The sequence below is a fragment of the Sceloporus occidentalis genome, unplaced genomic scaffold (genome assembly GCF_023333645.1).
Source record: "Sceloporus occidentalis isolate IW3139 unplaced genomic scaffold, rSceOcc1.0.p SCAF_1, whole genome shotgun sequence".
NCBI lineage: Eukaryota > Metazoa > Chordata > Lepidosauria > Squamata > Phrynosomatidae > Sceloporus > Sceloporus occidentalis.
In genome coordinates this window covers 81,208,188-81,226,315 of record NW_028316981.1, presented here as the reverse complement: position 1 = coordinate 81,226,315, position 18,128 = coordinate 81,208,188, and the positions used below count along the sequence as shown (strand labels likewise).

The following is an 18,128-nucleotide window of genomic DNA, read 5'->3' as shown; positions in this document are numbered from 1 at the left end:
TCACACATCTTTATCTCATGTCCTTTAGAGCTTCAGGGAAGACAGTGATGGAGGCCTATTTCATCTACAGCAATGGCACAGCTCTAGGGGATAGACTTGTAACTGCGTAAGTGACAAATTGTAGTGCTGTCCAGGAAAAAGAGACACAGTGACTTAGAGGTTAAGATGCTGACTCTGATGACCACAAAGTTGGCAGATCAGCAGTTTGAGAGGTCCAAGTGCCACGTGACGGAGAGTGCTCCCATCACTAGTTCCAGCTTCTGCCAACCTAGCAGTTCAAAAGCATGTAAAAGTGCAAGTAGATAAATACGTACCACTTTGGTGGGAGGGTAACAGTGTTTTGTACACCTCAGTATTTAGTCATGCTGGTCACATGACCGTGGAGTTGTCTTTGAAGATTGTCACACTGGTGCTTACTGTGGGTAAAGCACCAATAAATCACTGGTAAAATGTCCCTGAAGTGCAAGGGTGTGAAAGCCGGTTGCGCTTCTGAAATGTCAGTGAAGCATCCCCTCACCTCTACTATCCTTGAATCATTCACGGAGCAGCCATTTCCTATTAATGCAAAGTTCTCGTTTCTTCAGCTTAGTAACGGAGATGAACACCACCCACTACAGTCCGACACAACTAGATAGACAATCTTGTTAAGGGGGAAACCTTTACCTTCTACCAAGAAAAAGTACTTAAAGAATGGGTAGAGGAAATAGGCAGAGAATACAGCAGGATGTGTGTTGGAAGGTATTGATAAAGATTGTACATTGCAGAAGGACAGTTTGCACAATGGGCCCTTGCAGAAACCTTTATATGACAGGGTAGGAAAAAGCAACTTAAGAAAAGAAAGGTATTGAGAAGAGCCAAAGAAAATCCACAGGTCACATGCTAACTTCTTTACCTCCAATTTAGCCAAATCCTGCCCCCCCCCCCTTTAAATAATAGCTAACGGTAAGACAGACAGGCTTTCCCTATCCCCATAATCTGAACACTTCTGGGGAAAGTCCTAGTTGCATGAAGTGTGCTTGTTTAAACAACTATACTTGCAACAGAAAGGGGCCCATCAAGAACCTTTCCTAATAATCTCTTGACAATTTCCACTTTAGGCTTATCGAGAATAGCTCTGAGGCACTGACACAGCTGCTGAGCCTTGGCCTATCACTGGTTGTAAGTATACATATTCTGCTGATACTTCCAAACTCAAAGGACCAGTTCTAGGGGTCACTCTGAAATAAGGTGGGAAGATGTTGCCCTAAGATTGCACAGGCAAGATTTGTTGCAGGGGTGGAAAGCATGTAGCCCTCCAGATGTTCTTGTACTGCATGTTCCAGCAGCTCCAGACAACAGAGCCAATGGTGAAGAATACTGCAATGGTGAAAAACATGGGGAGCTGCAGTTCAAAAACCTCTAGAGAGCTGCACAGTTTCCACCCCCTTATGTGTTGGGCTGCATATATCTAAGGCAAGACATAAGCCTCAAAAAGAACAACAGTTCATAAAAGTTACTTTTTTGGACTGCATCTTTCAGAATCCCCCTGTCAGCATGACTACTGCCCATGCTGGCTGGGAGATTCTGGGATTTATAGCCCCAAAACTAACTTTTCTAAGTCCTTGTTCCTGGAAAAGTGAGTTTTCTAAGCTCTGGTTCTTCTTGATATAACCAAAAGGGAAGAACACATGGCTGGACAAAATGTTTGTATTAAAAGGGGCATCTTGCAGGAACTCCCATGTTAGCAAATAGCCTTGAATTGTAGCTGAGGCTGCTGCACAGAGGGCCTGTGTGCACCTCACCCGTGGCCATGGCATAACTTCAGCATCATGTAGGCACAGGTATTTACAGAGCCAGCAGAGTGACATGTTTTTCTATCTCAGGGTCCTGCAGACATAATGGAACCCAGCAAGGAGAACATGCTGTTTGGTGTCATTGCAGGGCTGGCTGGGTTTGTGCTTCTTCTTCTCCTCATCACAACCCTGACAATAATCTGCATGAAGAAAAGGTATAAAAGCTCCCCATCTCCATTTACCCAAAGTTGTTATTTCTTATTTCTGAAAGAACTTTATGCACTCTCCCCAATGTTCCTCTCCTTCTGTCCATGCCTGCAAATTCCCTTGTGTTGTATGGTGCATCTAAAAAGCATCACGTGGCAGCCATTTTTGTACATGAAATTCTCTTTCCAGCCTGCTTCCAACTCAGTGACATCCTCAGAAGTAGAGAGCACATTATGGGTCCCCCACCATTCTTGCCTTCATCCCAAACTTTTTTCTTTGTTTTTTGCAGTCACACAAGGAAGCTGAAGGCACTCAAAGCTCTGAAGGTGGCTTCCATGTTCTCAGCAAGTCCTATGCAGCAGGGACCTGCTATCCCTGGCACCAACCAGTACAACAAGGAAGGGTATGCTTTGGGAAGTGGATGAGGAGGAAGGTTTGCCATCAGAGAGAGAGCAGGGGGAGAGGTGTCTATTGCATTGCCCTGTGGAAGAGCAAGATTAGACAGAAACAAGCCCTTGCTTACTTGCCTACTACCTTTGCATGACTTGACTTTGTGTCAAGCAATTCCACCTGTTAAGCTGCTCCTGTCCTGAGCTTATGATGTGGTTGTAGTACACACAGCATCTGAGATCCTACATTGTCTCACCACAGCATAAATATCCATTGGCAGAGTTACTGTATATTAGCACTATGCAGTTTCTAACTGAATACCACCATACTGCAACATATATGAAATTTGTCTAATGATGCTGTGCATCTGTAACAGTTTTGCATGCAGAACTGTGGTCCTGCTACCATTAGCATTATCCAAAAAAGTTACTCCACACGTGTAGCACAATTTATGCTAACATATAGCTCCAATAGGATTCTGGCCAGTGTCTCCAGGAAATCTGGAGATTGGAGACACTGGGAAATGACAGCAGAGGTAATGCAGTTGGATGGGCTAAATATTCCCAGGGAGTATTTAGACCAGTGGTCTCCAAACTGTGCCTTTTAAGACGCCTCAGCTATGTTGGACAATAGTCTGGGATTCTGGGAGATGAAATCTAAAATTCCCTTAAAGAGCACAGTTTGGGGACCACTGATTTACTTTTTGCTTGATTGCAGGGGACCACAGTTTAATGTTCCCTCGATACTTCAAGTTCTACTGTATATGGGAGAGCAAACTAATGGTAGAAGCTTCCTTGGCTAAAGGTGACCCACAACAACCAGAGGGCAGGCGCTGCACTTGGTACACTGTGTTGGCAATTGCAACAGAAGATGCACACCTGTTGCTTATATCAAAGCTCTGTGGTGTATTGGTTATCAGGTGTTGAATGATGTCAGTTTGTACTATGATGTTGATTGATGGATTGAATCTGTAGCAGCCAAGACTCTCAGCTGTGGGCTGTTCTTCCACAGGGCTAACCCTGTGCTTGGTTTCACCTTGGACCCCACCATGGACCTGGTCTTTGAGGAAAATCCCAGCTCTGAAGTAGCCAGGTACTGCTGTGTGTCCCATCTTTCCGCTCACCATCCTGCAAAGATCTAATTAAAGTACAGTAATTGATTTGCTTTCCAAAGGCTGCATCTTGTATGTAATATTTAAAGGCCCTGGAAGATTACATCAGCACAGTGGGTGAGGGAATGGGCTGCCAGACAGCTCAGTTCTCTACTCACTTATGTGATATTTAGAATTTTGATGAGCCCTGGAGGGCACAGGAGGGCTTCCCAGGGCTGTTTTTCTGGCCAAAAATATGGGGAGACTGCTTCTCCTGGAAGTCTCCAGATACAGCAATTTAATTACATGGTCTCATTGCACCATAAATTGCTTATGTTTCAAATCCAGAAATGGACTCCTGGGATTATTTATAGCAGTCTGTGTGGCCCCTGGAGGGTAGTAAAATGGCTCCTAGACCTGCCCCATTTGCCTAAGCCTGCTGCAGGATAGCGACTTCCTGTTGCAAGTCATTTCTCAACATTCTTGGTCCCTGCTAGAAGAGTCAAGAAAGCTTGCAAGGAGGAGCAACAAAACCCCCCACATCAGATCAGCTTCTTTCTCTTTTCCAGCCTGAACTCCCTGGATGTGAACATGGTTGATACTCCAGAAAGTGGTCCAGCTTCTCCTGCATTGGAGGTGAGGAGATCTTCATCTGCTGCTGTTCCTTTGCTGCTGCTCCTGGCCATTGTACATTCCTGCCATTTGATTATCAACATGTAGCAATATTAATAGAGGGACCAGACCCCATCTGTTCATGGTAGTTAAACTGAGTCAAGCCTGGTTAGGATTTGGATGGGGGACTGCCAAGGAATACCAGGTGCTGTAGGCTATATTTAAGAGGAAGGCAATGGCAAACCACTTCTGAACAGTCCTTGTATAAGAAAGCCCTATTAAATTCAGGAGGTCATCATAAATCTGCAGATGACCTGAAGGTATGTACACACATAGTAATATTAATGGTGTTTGTCTGTAATTTATAGTACTTGGATAGATAAGCTGGTTTGTAAGTTTCCTTGCCTGACACCTGAAAACCTGACAGGCAGGTTGAGATGGCTCTTTTCTGTGGTGGTGGTGGTGATGGGGGGCGGGGGGGACTGAGTATCAATTCATGTCATAAGTTTCCTTGCCATGGTGTGAAGTACATAGAAACAGATGTGAAGTACACAGAATCTGTAATAGGGAGACACTGCTAATGGCTGCTGCTATTGGCAGAAAGTCAAGATACATATAGAACTAGATATTCAGTTGCATTGCTTGGGGAATAATCAAAGAGTATAATTTTATCACATGGGATAACAGTGAAATCATGACATTTATGTGCATGAGTGAGTCATGCCTCTATTTGTGTAAAGCCTTTGGTGCTTTTTATGAATAATGGTAAGAAGGATATAAGCTTTTTTATTTGACTTGCCTCTTAGAGTGTGGAGCATAGTTACCATTCACACTAGGAAGTAGCCCAAATAGAAGAATCAGGTGAGGTCTGGCATTCCCATCTGTCCTGGAGGAGATGCCGCTGTTTTACAGATCAAAATGTGTATTTCACTGTGCTTGGCTTTCCAGAGGTACCAATACCTAAAGGCACCAGATCCTGTCTGATTTTTAAAGCTAAGCAAGGTCAACTCTGGTTAATTTTTGGATGGGAAACTGCCAAGGAATACCAGGTGCAGTTCAGAGGAAGGACTGGCAAAACTACCTCTGAGTTTTGAAAACCCTAAGAAAACATCATGGGGTCACCATAAATCTACAGGTGATTTGAAGACGCACACACATGAGAGACCATGTTGCCCTTTCATCAACAGCCGTGCTCAGGTCTTGCAGACTCAGGGCCATGGCTTCCTTGATTGAGTCTATCCACCTGTAGTGTAGTCTTTTTTCTTACTGTCTTCTACCTTCTCAAACTTTATTGTCTTTTCTAGTGATTTAAAGAATTATTATCACATGAGTTTTCATAAATTTCAATTCACTTTATCATATAAATGGTGTTAGTATATAGTAACAGTATAATTGTAGAGGGCCAGCAATACATGTATAGTATACGTTGGGTGATCATCATACTCATTACATCTGATGAAGTAGCTGCAATTTGCTTAAAATTGTTCTATAATAAATCTGTTAGTTTTAAAGATGCCATGCAATTTCTTTTGCACCGTTGCAAGAGACTTACATGGATTGATGTTGTTGTGTGTCTCCAAGTCATTTTTTTCAACGTATGATGACCCTAAGGCAACTCTATTGTAGGATTTTCTTGGCAAGTTTCTTCAGAGGGGGATTGATTTATACCCTTTTGAAAAATGCTCTAAATACTTGTTCTCTTTCTCTCTCTCTCTCTCCCTTACCCCAGCAGGGAAAAGTGGGTGCTCAGTCCCAAGCAAATGGCAGGGTGGAGCCCTTGAAAGCTGCCCTAGAACATCACAACAAAGCCAAGCCAAAGCCACCAGAATGTCTCAAGGAAGCATCCAACCACACTACAGAAGTGTGACTATAGCTGTTTACTCTTCCCAGAGGAGGAAACAGCCCTTAACAGCAGGACCTGTGTAGCAACTTTGCCATTTTGACCTGGAGACAGTGTCTCAGAAGCCACTTCCTGTACAATAAATAAAAATATACTGCCAGGGAATCCTTTTTTAAAAAACAAAAACAAAAAAAAACACTGACTCATGGTTGTCTCTTTTATGTCTCAGACTTGAGTCCTATGCAGCAACAGAATTGGCACAATCAAAAGAGATCACATGGAACAGAAACATGGAGATTATTTAAACCTAAACCTTAATAGTGTCAGCAAAATGTTGCCACCATGTGTTCTAAAGTTAGAGTGCAAGATGCCACTTCCTACTCGATAAGGCACAAAATGGGGGGAGGGCAGGTCAGAGTAAAGCTACTACCCCTGGGCCCAGAGTTCATATGTTGCAATTCCATTCCATCCACTGTCATCACCATCACTTTGGTCTACTTTGGTCTATTTTAGGCCTAGGGGAGACCTTCCCCCCTCAGCAGGCAGTAATCCAAAAGTTGGCCTATTGTAAAAAAAAGGCCCAGCACCCTGGGGGCAGAATTGAGGCATGCATCATGTGGACACCACGTCCCGACTCCATCCTCAGGCCAGTCTTAATGGCCGGTCTGCACAGGGCCAAAGGCTCCCAATCACAAGTGTTAAGCCTGCCGTGCCATAATATCTCCAGTTGGGGACCCGGCATTGGGCAATCACATGGTCTCAGTGGCTCTTTTTCCACTCACTCTGCTAGCCTTAAGCAGTCTGGTTTTCTGGTTTTCCACTTTCTTTCCCCTCCCTCCTAAATCACAGTGCCATAATGGCTGAAATCAGTTAAAAAGAGAAACAACAAAAGACCTCCCCCCAGGCATGCTTCCTCAGGCATGCCGGGCAGGGAAGTGGGGTTTGTATCTCAGGCAACCATTCTCATCAAAGGGTTTGTAATCCCAGCCATGCCAGGGCTACCACCCTCAGAACCATCTGAACAACCTTCAAGTAGCTTTGTGGAAGCCCATCCCTGTTTCCTTGAAGCCTAATTTTTCCAGTGTCCTTAGTAAAGTACACCTCTTTTGAACCAGTTATTGAAAACTTCCTTTTCCTTCCAAGCCCTTGATGAAACCAAGGAAAGCACTCTTAGGTAGAAGAATGTTAGACATGTTTCTGTTTGTTTATGAAGAAAATTTTATTATCCAACAGCCAGGTTTACAAGTTTATAGATTAAAGATATAAAGAAGGGGGAGAAAACCAAAACCAAAAGGCAAGGTTACTGTTAACAACTCATCATTGCTTGGTACCATAAATCCATATGGCACATGAACACCATACTGAGAACAGCACACAAGGCAGGGAACAGGGGTGGGAAGGGTCCTCAGCAGTTCTGTGGGTTTCTCCAGTAAATTAGGTAGGATTTGGCACTGGTTATTCCCTCTGCAATCCTGTACACCAGAGATGCTACCAGCTATTGGAGATGTAGGAGCAGAAGTCTACATGCTCTCTGACCTCTCATGATCTTATTGGAGAGGTGGGTTATAAATAAATTATTATTTATGTTATTATCTCCAATGAGATGCTCCTGCTCCTCTCTTACATATGTTTGGACATGTCTCCTGCACAGCTAGACAAGTCCCACTGAGAAGAAGACTGGTACCAGACTCCCAGGTTATGGATGTAAGTTGGTTAGTGTGCCCTCAGATCTACAAGACAACCAATTGTACAGGGCTTGACTCCTAATGCGGAACCACTCTCTTACACAAGTGAAAGGTTACTTGTGAGCTCTAAACAACATGTATTCAGCTGCAAAAGGCATTCATGAATCCACGCATTCAGCAGTAAGTACCATTTTAGCATCTGCAAAGGAATACGTATTCCTTGATGATGGCTAACCCGCACTGAGATACAGGGATAGGTAGCCAGGCAGAGTTGTTGACAATTCAGTGCCAACATTTGAATTTGTTCCTTTTTTCCAACTGAGATTATGTGACACGGATTGTGCCAAATCTGGCCTTAGCGCTTGCTTGGTCCCAGCCAAATGCCTTGGCACAAATTGTCAAGAACTAAGATCTCTAGTACAAGGTAACCTGTTCATCCTTGGAGAGAACAGATGTGAAACCAACCTCTCTTGCCAGCTGATAGCCTTTTCTGCTATCTCTACAGGTACACAGGCCTTTTAGATATCCAAGTGTGTAGTTCCTTGATACTCTGGAAATGTTCCTTCTCTCTCTCCGAAGACACCTGATACTGCTAACTTCACCAGTGGTATCTGGGGCAATCCAACTTTAAGGCAAGCCCTCCCCATTGGCAGGAGATGGCATTAGAAGGAAAAGACCCCCTTCCCTACAGCCATCAAAACTTCCTACTGAATAAGCTAGCCAATCTATTATCAGTATGCAAAGGTTATTTTACACACACATGCACCACCATAGCCTTCCAGAAATCATCCCAGAAGGTTACTACTGAATTCACTTACAGTAATACTTGTGCTTTCCATCAACAGCGAAATAACGCTACAGATCAAAGCAATGCTCTCCTGCCTCTCTTGCTAAGATGATATAAGAGAGACTAGGCTTCAGTCCATCTGAGAGTGTTCTGAGGAAGAGAGAGCCTTTACGTTCAGTTGCTTCCCTCACAGGGTTATGCTAATAGTTGAAGATGCACCTGCCCAATTCAAAGGAACTGTCCATCTTCCCAATTTCAAAGGGACAAAGACTTTGTCCCCTTTGGGAATAAAGCCCACATTACCTAGCATGAAAGACTTCACTCAATGTTCACTTAAGTAAGATTGCAAATATTTTTCTTTTCCTGGAAGAATGCCACAAGAAGAGGAAATTCAGCAAGCCACACAGCTGCTCTTTCTCCCATCATTGGCAAGTTGGGAAATGCTAAATCTGCTGAATTTTCTCCTTTTGTAGAGAAACTGCACTGGAGGTACAGGAGCCCAGCCAGGAAAAAATAAGTTGACAATCATAATTCATATAACCATAAACTAAAACGTCTGGCAAAAGTTAAAATGATACTGTACTACAAACAGTAGGGGCATTTTACAACATTACCCAAGGGTATATGTGCCCATTTTTGGCACTCAAATAGTCAGAGCTTGGAAAAGTTTTTTTTTTTTTGTACTACACTCCCACAATCTCTCACACAGTATGGCCAGCACTGTGGGGGAGACTGTACAAGTGACACAAAAAACATAACTTTTCTAAACTCTATATTCTTATGTTTCTTAAATGGAAGCACCTTCAATAAAAAGGGTAACTGATGCAGCTACTCTGGATTAAGTAAACAAAGAATTTGGTGCTGAAAACTGGCTTGGTTTTCATCATGTAATCATTCTCTTTTCTCCTCTCCTCTTATTCACAGTATCAGCTAATCTGACTCATCCATCCCTTCCCATGTCTGGTTGTTTAAGGGGAAAGCCACAAAATGCCAAATCCCCAATGCATGAAATACTTGGGGTGTGGAGATAAGAGGGGTGAGGAAGGAAAGAGCATCTTCAAGACACCTTCATAAAAACAAGAACCTGATTCAGAATAAACACAACAGAGAAAAGTGTGTATTTAAAAAAGGTCCCATATTACAACATATATGAATGAAATATCCCAGCCCTCCCAAACCCTCTGGGGGAAAAAGTGAACATAAAAACTAGCCATGTTTCTTATGGCAATGGACCTCCTTGCTCTCAGGGCAGGGGGGAAGAACACAGACTGCAAAGAGGTAAAGACACACACGCATACACACGCCCATAAACCAGGGCATGCCTTGGCTCACACACTCACACACAAGACAAGGATCCTTCCAAACTAGTAGTTTCTCAGGCAAGTTAATTGTTCAGTGGCATCAGCCTTATGGCCTGGGATCCTATAGACAACCACTGGGACTTGGTGAAATGAGGTCTTACAGTTCTGATCCACCACTGACAATTCTGCAGGAGCTGGAATTGTGAATGTGAAATCCAGGCAATGTACTGTTAGGAAAATATGCAGGGTCCTGCCTGCACACTTGCTAAAATGATGCCTCTGAATAATATTACTAATAGTTTTTTTGTAGGTTTTTCAGGCTATGTGGCCATGTTCTAGAAGAGTTTCTTCCTGACGTTTCACCAGTATCTGTGGCTGGCATCTTGCCTGGAAAAAGTTGGGTGTACTGTATATATACTGTGTGAGCCTGGGAATGCAGGAGTGATTGCATGTGTTGCTGATGGCAGGCCTCAGGCAAAAGAGGATTAATGCCTGCTAATTGGTGATCATTATCTGCTGGGAAAGCCCCTGATTCTGAGTGGTTTCCCATTTGCATTTGCTGAGTCCTCATTTTGCTGTTCTTCAGGACTGGTAGCCAAATTTTGTTCACTTTAAGGATTTCTTCTTTCCGATTGAAATTATCTAGATGTTTGTGGATTTCAATGGCTTCCTGTGCATCCTGCAATGGTAGTGGTTGGCATGGTTCAGAATTTCAGTGTTTTCAAACAGTATTTTATGCCCAGGATGGTTTGTGGCATGTTCTGTTACTGCTAATTTTTCTGGCTGGCCCAGTCTGCAGTGTCTCTCGTGTTCCTTGATTCTTGTTTGCACACTGCTTTGGTGGTCCTTATGTGGAAACGTCAGGAAGAAACTCTTCTAGAACATAGCCACATAGCCCGAAAAAAACACAAAAAACTATGGATGTTGGCCATGAAAGCCTTTGACTTCACATGGGCTTAGTATTTTGCCCAATAAGATTTGGGATACTTGAACTATCCATTTGATCTTTTAGAATGAAACAGGTCTAGAATTGGTTAAAGAATTCATTGCTTTTCCTGTTTTTTGTCTGGTTTTTCTTTCAAGGAGAAAATTGGACATTTATTTTGTATGCTATACGAAACACAAACCATTGCAGGTGATGGTAGTTCAAACTTTGCATTTTAAAGTTACAATTCTTATAATACTGTATAAGGATCAAAACAGATGTGATAGTTGCTAGCGGTAAAGTGTGTACCCAGGCAATTGCCACATGAGTTGGACTTGCTAGTTCATAGGACCTGTTCACAAGTAGGATTAGGATTCCAGCAATTCATGGCCTGGGAGACATGTGTGTAGGCAACTATGGGTGTGTTTAAATGGGCCAACTCATGTGGTAAGTGAATTTATCTGTGACAGAGTACATGTGGACATTTAACCTGCAGTATCCATTACACTTGATTGTCCTTAAGCAGCTGTCTTTTGCAACTGAAGGACCTGTACAGGAAAGTTTTAAGACTTGTCCCCAATAAGATAGATTGTATATATGGTAACTCCTTATATATGTGATCCAGAAAATTTTGCATACTAAAGATGGCCTTTAAATAGAAATTTGTTAATGGGTGGCACACTCCATTCCCTGACATTTTTAATGGCCTTCTTGCAGTGTCTTATTGCCTTATCACTATCATTGAGGACTGGGGTTTTTATGATATTCAGTGTCTGTTTGCTGGTAAATGACAAATGTGGCCTGTGAAAGGACCACACCAGTAGTATGTACAAAGCCTAAAGATGGTCTCCAGTTTACAGAATACATATGGGTGTCTTGCATATTGTGATTTAAATTTGGCATTGTGAAGACCACATGTCTGAGCTTGCGATGCTATACTACAAAGCATGAGCGTTGCCTCCTGAGACACCCATGACCTAGAAAACAAACACTGTCTAGCAAAACTTTGCAAAGTATTATTTGTGTCATCATTGTAATTTAAGTGTCTGGCATGCATTCTTCAGGAGACATCAACTTATCTTCCAAAGTGCAGTTAACAGAAGTGGCAGAAGGTGTAGGGTTCTGAGATATGACATTAGAAAGAGATCGTCTCACACATTGCCTGAGAAACTACTTCATTTTTGTGTTCCCCTCCCCTCAGCTGCTATAAAACCCAAGTAGTGGCAAATGGCCTCATTCACTCCACAGCTGGGCCTCCACGGGAGCAGCATCGAGGCCGCCGCACGTTCTGTAGGAGTGCCCTAAACATGCTGGGCTGCCTCTTGATCTCACCCTTGTGCGGGGGGCCCTTGATGGAGCTGGAGCGGGTGCTCTGAGGAGTCATCACCGTCTGTCGGCCATGCTCTTCAATCTGTTTCTCCAGGTGCTTCTGGATGGCCATGCCCAGTACCTCCACCTCCATGGAGGCACCATACACTTCCCATGTCATCCCTTTCTCATCCCAGCTGACCTCCCGCACGGGCTCTGGTGTCTCTTCCTGTGCCCCTTTCACATGAACCTCAGGGTAGGAGGCTTGGGGAGATTTTGTAATGGGGGTCATGGGTCCTGTGGCCACTGACCTGGTCTCCACTGGGATGGACACCTGCATCTCCACATCTTTCTTGGTAGGCTTCTGCTCTGGGGTCGTCAATGATGAGGCCCCCAAACCCCTGGCATGGAAGGTGAAGGCTGTGGAGCCATCAGGCGGGTTGATGGGGCTGATGGCAACTGACACCAAAGACACACGGTTATCAGCTTGGGTCCCAGCATCATGCTGGGAGGGAGTGACCTCTAGTGAGCAGGTCTTGGCAAGAAGCTCCACATGCTTAATCTCCACAGCTGTTTTGTGTTCCTCACATGTAGCTGTACTGCCTGCTTCTGGTCTCTGTTGTTCGTGATCTTTGTTTTGACCCCTGGCATCTGCAGGTATTGTTTCTCTGAGCCCTTCTTTCTCCTTGCTGGCTTCACCTAGGGATCCTTGTAACTGACCTGGGATTAGGCCCTGGGGTTGGACATCATGAGAAATGACAGCAACAGGGACCTCCAAGACTACACTGCAGTCCCCACCTGACTTAGTATCCAGAGCCACAGACCTTATTTCCCCACTCTGACCTAACTGGTTACTTTCTGTAACTGGCTTGCCTGACTTCCCTAATGTGGTTTCAGCTTTAGAGGGCTCTGCAACAGATTCCTTGATAGCTCCCAGTGCAGAAGCATCTCTGTGTCCTTCATTCAAATGTTTCGCTGTTCCATAGATATCATGGCTGAAGTGGGGTATATCTCCTGAAGAAGAACAAGGCTGTCCTTGGCTTCTGTTTTTCAGGCACGCGGGAAGCACTGGACCTGCCTCAGAATGTCCTGTTCCTGCTTTGACACTTTCTGCCTCATCCTTGTTTTTGCTTGGTTCAAGAAATGCAACATGTTTTGAGGAAGATGGAGTACTAGCCAAGTCCTTATTGGCTCCTTTGAGGCAGGATTCAGCTGAGAGATTTCTGCATATCTCCCCAGACACAGGGCTTGCTTTTGTTTCCAGGGGGCTGCAGGTATTGGTTGGGCTACCAGGAAGCTCTGTCAAGCTAAATTCTTGCTTGCTGTTGTGGCACAAATCATGACTGGCTGTTTTTTCTCCTTCCATTTCGAATAGGATTCCTCCAACACCTGTGTCTTTAAGAGTCACAGTGCCTGTGGTGGCAGCTCCATCCACAGAAGAATTTGGATCTGCAGCTGGAGCTTTTTCCTTATGATTTGGGTTGTCCACCATGGTGTTGTCTTGGCTGCTCTCTTTGGCGGTGAGATCATTTATACAGCAGTTCCTCATGGCAAGATGTCCGTCACACTGGAGGTTCTGGAGGCACCTGTCTTTCTCTGGACTGCAAGGTTTGCTGGAGCTGGGCTGGTGAGCATCTTCTGGAACAGCTTCTTGCTTCAAGAACTGCAGTGTCTCAGGTTGCTTAGCACTGCCCATGTCTAGATGAGACTTCTGCCATACTATTCTGTGCACCTCTCTTGGAGGACTCTAAATGGAGAGATAAAGGGGTGGGGGAGAAGAAGAGCTAAGTCATACCTGTATTTGGTACTATATGGAAAAACCATTAGCTCAAAGCTAACTCCATTTGATGTCTCCCAGGTCTGTACCTCCACAGTGTAATCAAAGTGAATTCAATGCATCTACAGTCTTTAAAGAAATAATGGAATAAACTCCAAATGTAAGAATTGGGTAATATTAATTGCAGGCCCAATGCATTTTGAATAATTTCTTTCTTCAGGGGCACTACCGTAGCAATGATGCACCAGTGATCTCTAAAGTTTGCAATCTTGCCACCCAAACACTGAATCTACCAAGGTGACACATGGCATCATCAAGAGTTATTCTAATGTTAACAATAACCTAGTCTTCATCTTTCATCTTTCCAGAGAAGATTTTGGAAAAGATGTTGTCGTTTTGAACATTCAGAAGTCAGAAGGTAGTTGGGCAATGCCTTTTATGCTTTAAGACAAGTGACTTGGAATTGTAGCTCTCTGCCTTACCTATGGTCACTGTTCCCCATCCAGAGATTTTATCTGCCATCCAGTCTCATTCTCCACATCCCTTATGTCTTCCCTCCATCCTTTGCTTTCTTGTTCTTTGCAACTACTGTGCTGTGTCCAGGCAATGCATGATGTTTATTTCATGAATAAACAAACTGCAACCAGGTACAGCTAAAACCTATTTGATACTAGTTAAGAAAACCACTCAATAAACAGTTTGGTTAAAAAAAAAAACCACTAAATTAAAACAATTTAAAAACATATTAAAAAGCATGAAAGAATAACACACTCCATTAAAAGATCTGTTTGCTATAATAAAAGCCAGAGGCCTGTCTAAATAAATAAATAAATAAATAAATAAATAAATAAATGCTAATGGAAAGAGAGGTCCAATTGGATCTCCCATGGAGATGTGTGTGTGTGTGTGGGGGGGAATTCCACAGTTTCAGAGTAACCATTAAAAAGGTAATCTCCCTTATCCTCACCAAATGTATTTGTGAAGGTGGCAGGACAGAATATTTAAAAGTGCATAGATGTCATTTATATACTTTTAAGTGACAGTTTTACTTCTTGTGTGATTCTACTTTTTAAATATGAGTTAATGGCATTAATAGCAAAAAGAAGGGTTTCTACTATCACTAATGCAGGAGAGGGCAAAATCACCTTTGTTAGATTTACTTTGCTTGGGTTCTTCTGAGAAATCAGTTGGCATTACATGCAGAAGATACATGCTCAAAGGTAAAGAGCAGAGTGCTTTTTGAGCCTTGGAATTTGTTTTTGGTACCAACAGAGTCATAGTTTTTTCACACAAAGGTCCATCCCAATTACCGCAGCTTTCTTCATTCCAGCAGCCTTCATTTAAATAATGATGAGTGTTGGGGAAACATTTTGCTGTTAGACCAAGGAGTGTCAGAAATCTACAGCAGATCATCCGGAGATATCCCACTGCATTCCCGTTTACCTACTGCCCAGCTCTATTCAAAACTACAGTAGGCCTTTGGTATCTGTTGGGGTTTGTTCCAAGACCCTCCATGGATATCAAAATATGTGGATCCTCAAATCCCATTATATACAATGGCATAGTAAAATGGTGTCTCTTATACATAATAGCGAAACTTAAGGTTTGCTTTTTTGGAATTTATATATTTTAAAAATATTTGCTAACCTTGAGTGCTTGAATCCATGGATAAAAAAATCTGTGGATACAGAGGGCTGACTGCATAATGACCTTTACACAGAAGCAAAGAAAAACACATCAAACTCTCACACATTAAACACTCTGGAATCTTTAAAGCACCTGTATAGGAATTTCATATGCTCTTTAAGGATATGATTGGCCATTTTGCTATATTCTCCCTAAGCTGATTTTGGCTTGTAGTGGCCTTTTTCCAAAATTTGAAGTGACCAGACAACGATTATCAAGTTTTGTTCCGCCTCCCTCCCTCAAGGCTCTCACACTCCTCAAAGAGTGAATGGATGTAGCAAAATGGATAACTGCAATTCCAAGAAGAGGTGACTGGATAGTTAGGGGGGAAAAGATACCGTATATACTCGACTATAAGTCGATGTTGTGTATAAGTCAAGGGAAGGTTCGGGGGCCAAAACTGGGGATTTTGTTATGACCTGAGGATAAGTTGAAGGTATCTCTTCCTCTACCTCCCCTTGGAGACACCCAGGCTGAGGAAGAGGAGGGAAGGCAAACGCTTGCTCCCAAGTCTTTCGCCAGCCCCGCTGTCCCCTCAGAGGACACCTGGGCTGAGGAAGAGGCTTGACGGGCAAGCCTATTACTCTATTGACCCAGGTATACATTGACCCAGGTTTTTTGGGTCAAGTATATATGGTATGTTGAGGTTATGGGGGCACAAAGAAACAGGGTAATGTATTGGTTGGAGACCAGAGTTCGAATTCCCATTCAGCCATGGAAACCCACTGGGTGACCTTGGGTGAATCGCACTCACTCAGCCTCAGATGAAGGCAAAGCAAACCCCCTCTGAAGAAATCTCCTTAGGGTCACCATAAATCAGAAACAACTTGAAGGCAGACAACAACATGACAGACACAGAGGTGTTGAGGGACCACTGTAAGCTATATGTGGTCCATGGGCTGAATGGGCTACATTTTGCCTAAACTGCCTTAAAACACTGCTGTCAGGTAGGTCAGTACTATTATCCTCATTTTATGAATGGGATGGTGAGAGAATATGAGTGTGCATTTGCCTAAGGCTACAATAGCAATATACAGGCATTCAGATAAAAATCTAGAGGTGGCACCAAATGATTAATCAAGTTAAGATTAATCTGAGAGATCTGGAAAACCAAGGCTGAAGATGGAGGCAGCCAGTCCATATGAAGGCAAGACATTTTGGTATCTATTCAACTGTTTCATAATTCGAAGAACTGGATTTGTCTGAAATCGAGCCTGTGAATGGACAAATGGAACCAGGTTGGCAGTTCAGAGTCCCAAACAAACTGTAATCCCTTGGCTGCACATCTGGCTGCTATGATAATCTCTCACAAAATTTGCACACACAAGCTGGCAACACAGTTTGTCAGCATGTCTTTTGGTGCCAAATGCTGTAGAGAATCCATGGTGACGATGGAGAAGAAGCATTTGGTCTGGAGGTGGTGTGTTAACAATGAACAGATAGCAGAAATCCCACTGTAACACCATATCAGACTCACAGCATTATTGCATGTGAGCATGACACTCTATGGGAATACTTTTTATATTTGCAAGAATGAAAGGACACAGCAACAAGACTATATATATATATCATTAAGTATATTAGTTCTTTTATGCCGCATATTATATTCTTATATATTATTGTAAAATATTTTATTATTACAGTGTACAATAAAATCCTCCCCTAACGGAACCAAAATTAGTTTCAAAAAAATCCACGTATTCATCTAAAAGTTTGGAATATAATGTTTAAAAGTGAACTTGGCTGAATGAGACTACATGTGAAAGGAGTCTAGGAGTCCAAGTAGACCACAAATTGAACATGAGTCAACAGTGTGACGAAGCAGCTAAAAAGGCCAATGCAATTTTCGGTTGCATCAATAAAAGTATAGTATCCAGATCAAGGGAAGTAATAGTGTAGATGGGGAAAATGTGGCCCATGCAAGCTGTTTTGGAGGTCTCTAATAAACCCCCCCAGCACCCACAAAACATTTTTGGCAAATTTATTTTTGCATTTTTTACACACACACACCCCTCTCTCTCATAGAGTGTTGGTATGTGCGTGCAATAGTACTATGTTCCCTCCCATTTGTCTTTTGAAAAAAGACAAAAAATTTTTGTCTTTTTTCAAACAGGAAGTAAACTGGAAATTGGTGGTGATTAAAGGTGAGACATCCAGAGGCAAAACTACAGCAAAACTACAAACTGGGATGTACCTGATAATTAAGCATAATCTGAATAGCTCATGTACTAAAGTGTTAGCATTTAAAGATGAAGTGAGGGGCAATGTGGGTAGGATTTGGAGTTCATGAGAAAGATAGTTCCCTGTCAGTGATTATAAGTGGCCATGTTGGCACCCAGACAGATATGGATGGATGTTTTCTAATCAATCGGAAGCGAGCAACTTCCTGAGCTGAGCAGTCATTTTGGACAATTCCTCCACTTCCAAGGACTCTTTGGAGCCTGTACTACAAGTCAGATCTATGCTGGTTAATTTTCCACCACTGGCAGCATCTGCAAAGGTTCACAAGGGAGAAGGATACTGGAGTTCCTCCTGCATCATTGAACACTGCAAAACTTCAAGGAAAAGGTGAAATTCCCACTGAGCTACACAATGCCTTTTGATTAGTAGTGCTTGGAGTTTTCAATCTGGAAGTACACTGAATCTAGAGATGGAGCCTGCAGTACAGTCATCCAATTTAATTTTGTTTGGGTAGAAAAGATTCCTCAGTTTGGTTACTGAAATCTAGCTACCCTTTATGGATCTAAG

At 43.0% G+C, this 18,128-nt stretch overlaps 2 protein-coding genes across 2 annotated transcripts in view; one reads left to right on the top strand and one right to left on the bottom strand.

Annotated features, from left to right (window-relative positions):
* Positions 1-6,067, top strand: part of CDHR2 (cadherin related family member 2) — a 44,097-nt gene extending 38,030 nt beyond the window's left edge. Inside the window, exons 26-32 of the mRNA XM_089527371.1 lie at positions 29-106; positions 1,098-1,158; positions 1,863-1,987; positions 2,269-2,382; positions 3,381-3,461; positions 4,029-4,095; positions 5,801-6,067. Coding sequence (XP_089383497.1) covers positions 29-106; positions 1,098-1,158; positions 1,863-1,987; positions 2,269-2,382; positions 3,381-3,461; positions 4,029-4,095; positions 5,801-5,938 — 664 coding nt within the window. The 3' untranslated portion in view covers positions 5,939-6,067. The remainder of the gene's footprint in view (positions 1-28; positions 107-1,097; positions 1,159-1,862; positions 1,988-2,268; positions 2,383-3,380; positions 3,462-4,028; positions 4,096-5,800) is intronic.
* Positions 6,068-7,128: 1,061 nt separating this feature from the next.
* GPRIN1 (G protein regulated inducer of neurite outgrowth 1) overlaps positions 7,129-18,128 on the bottom strand; it is a 56,269-nt gene continuing 45,269 nt past the window's right edge. Inside the window, exon 2 of the mRNA XM_089527385.1 lies at positions 7,129-13,664. Within this exon, the coding sequence (XP_089383511.1) occupies positions 11,847-13,613 (1,767 nt within the window). The 5' untranslated portion in view covers positions 13,614-13,664 and the 3' untranslated portion in view covers positions 7,129-11,846. The remainder of the gene's footprint in view (positions 13,665-18,128) is intronic.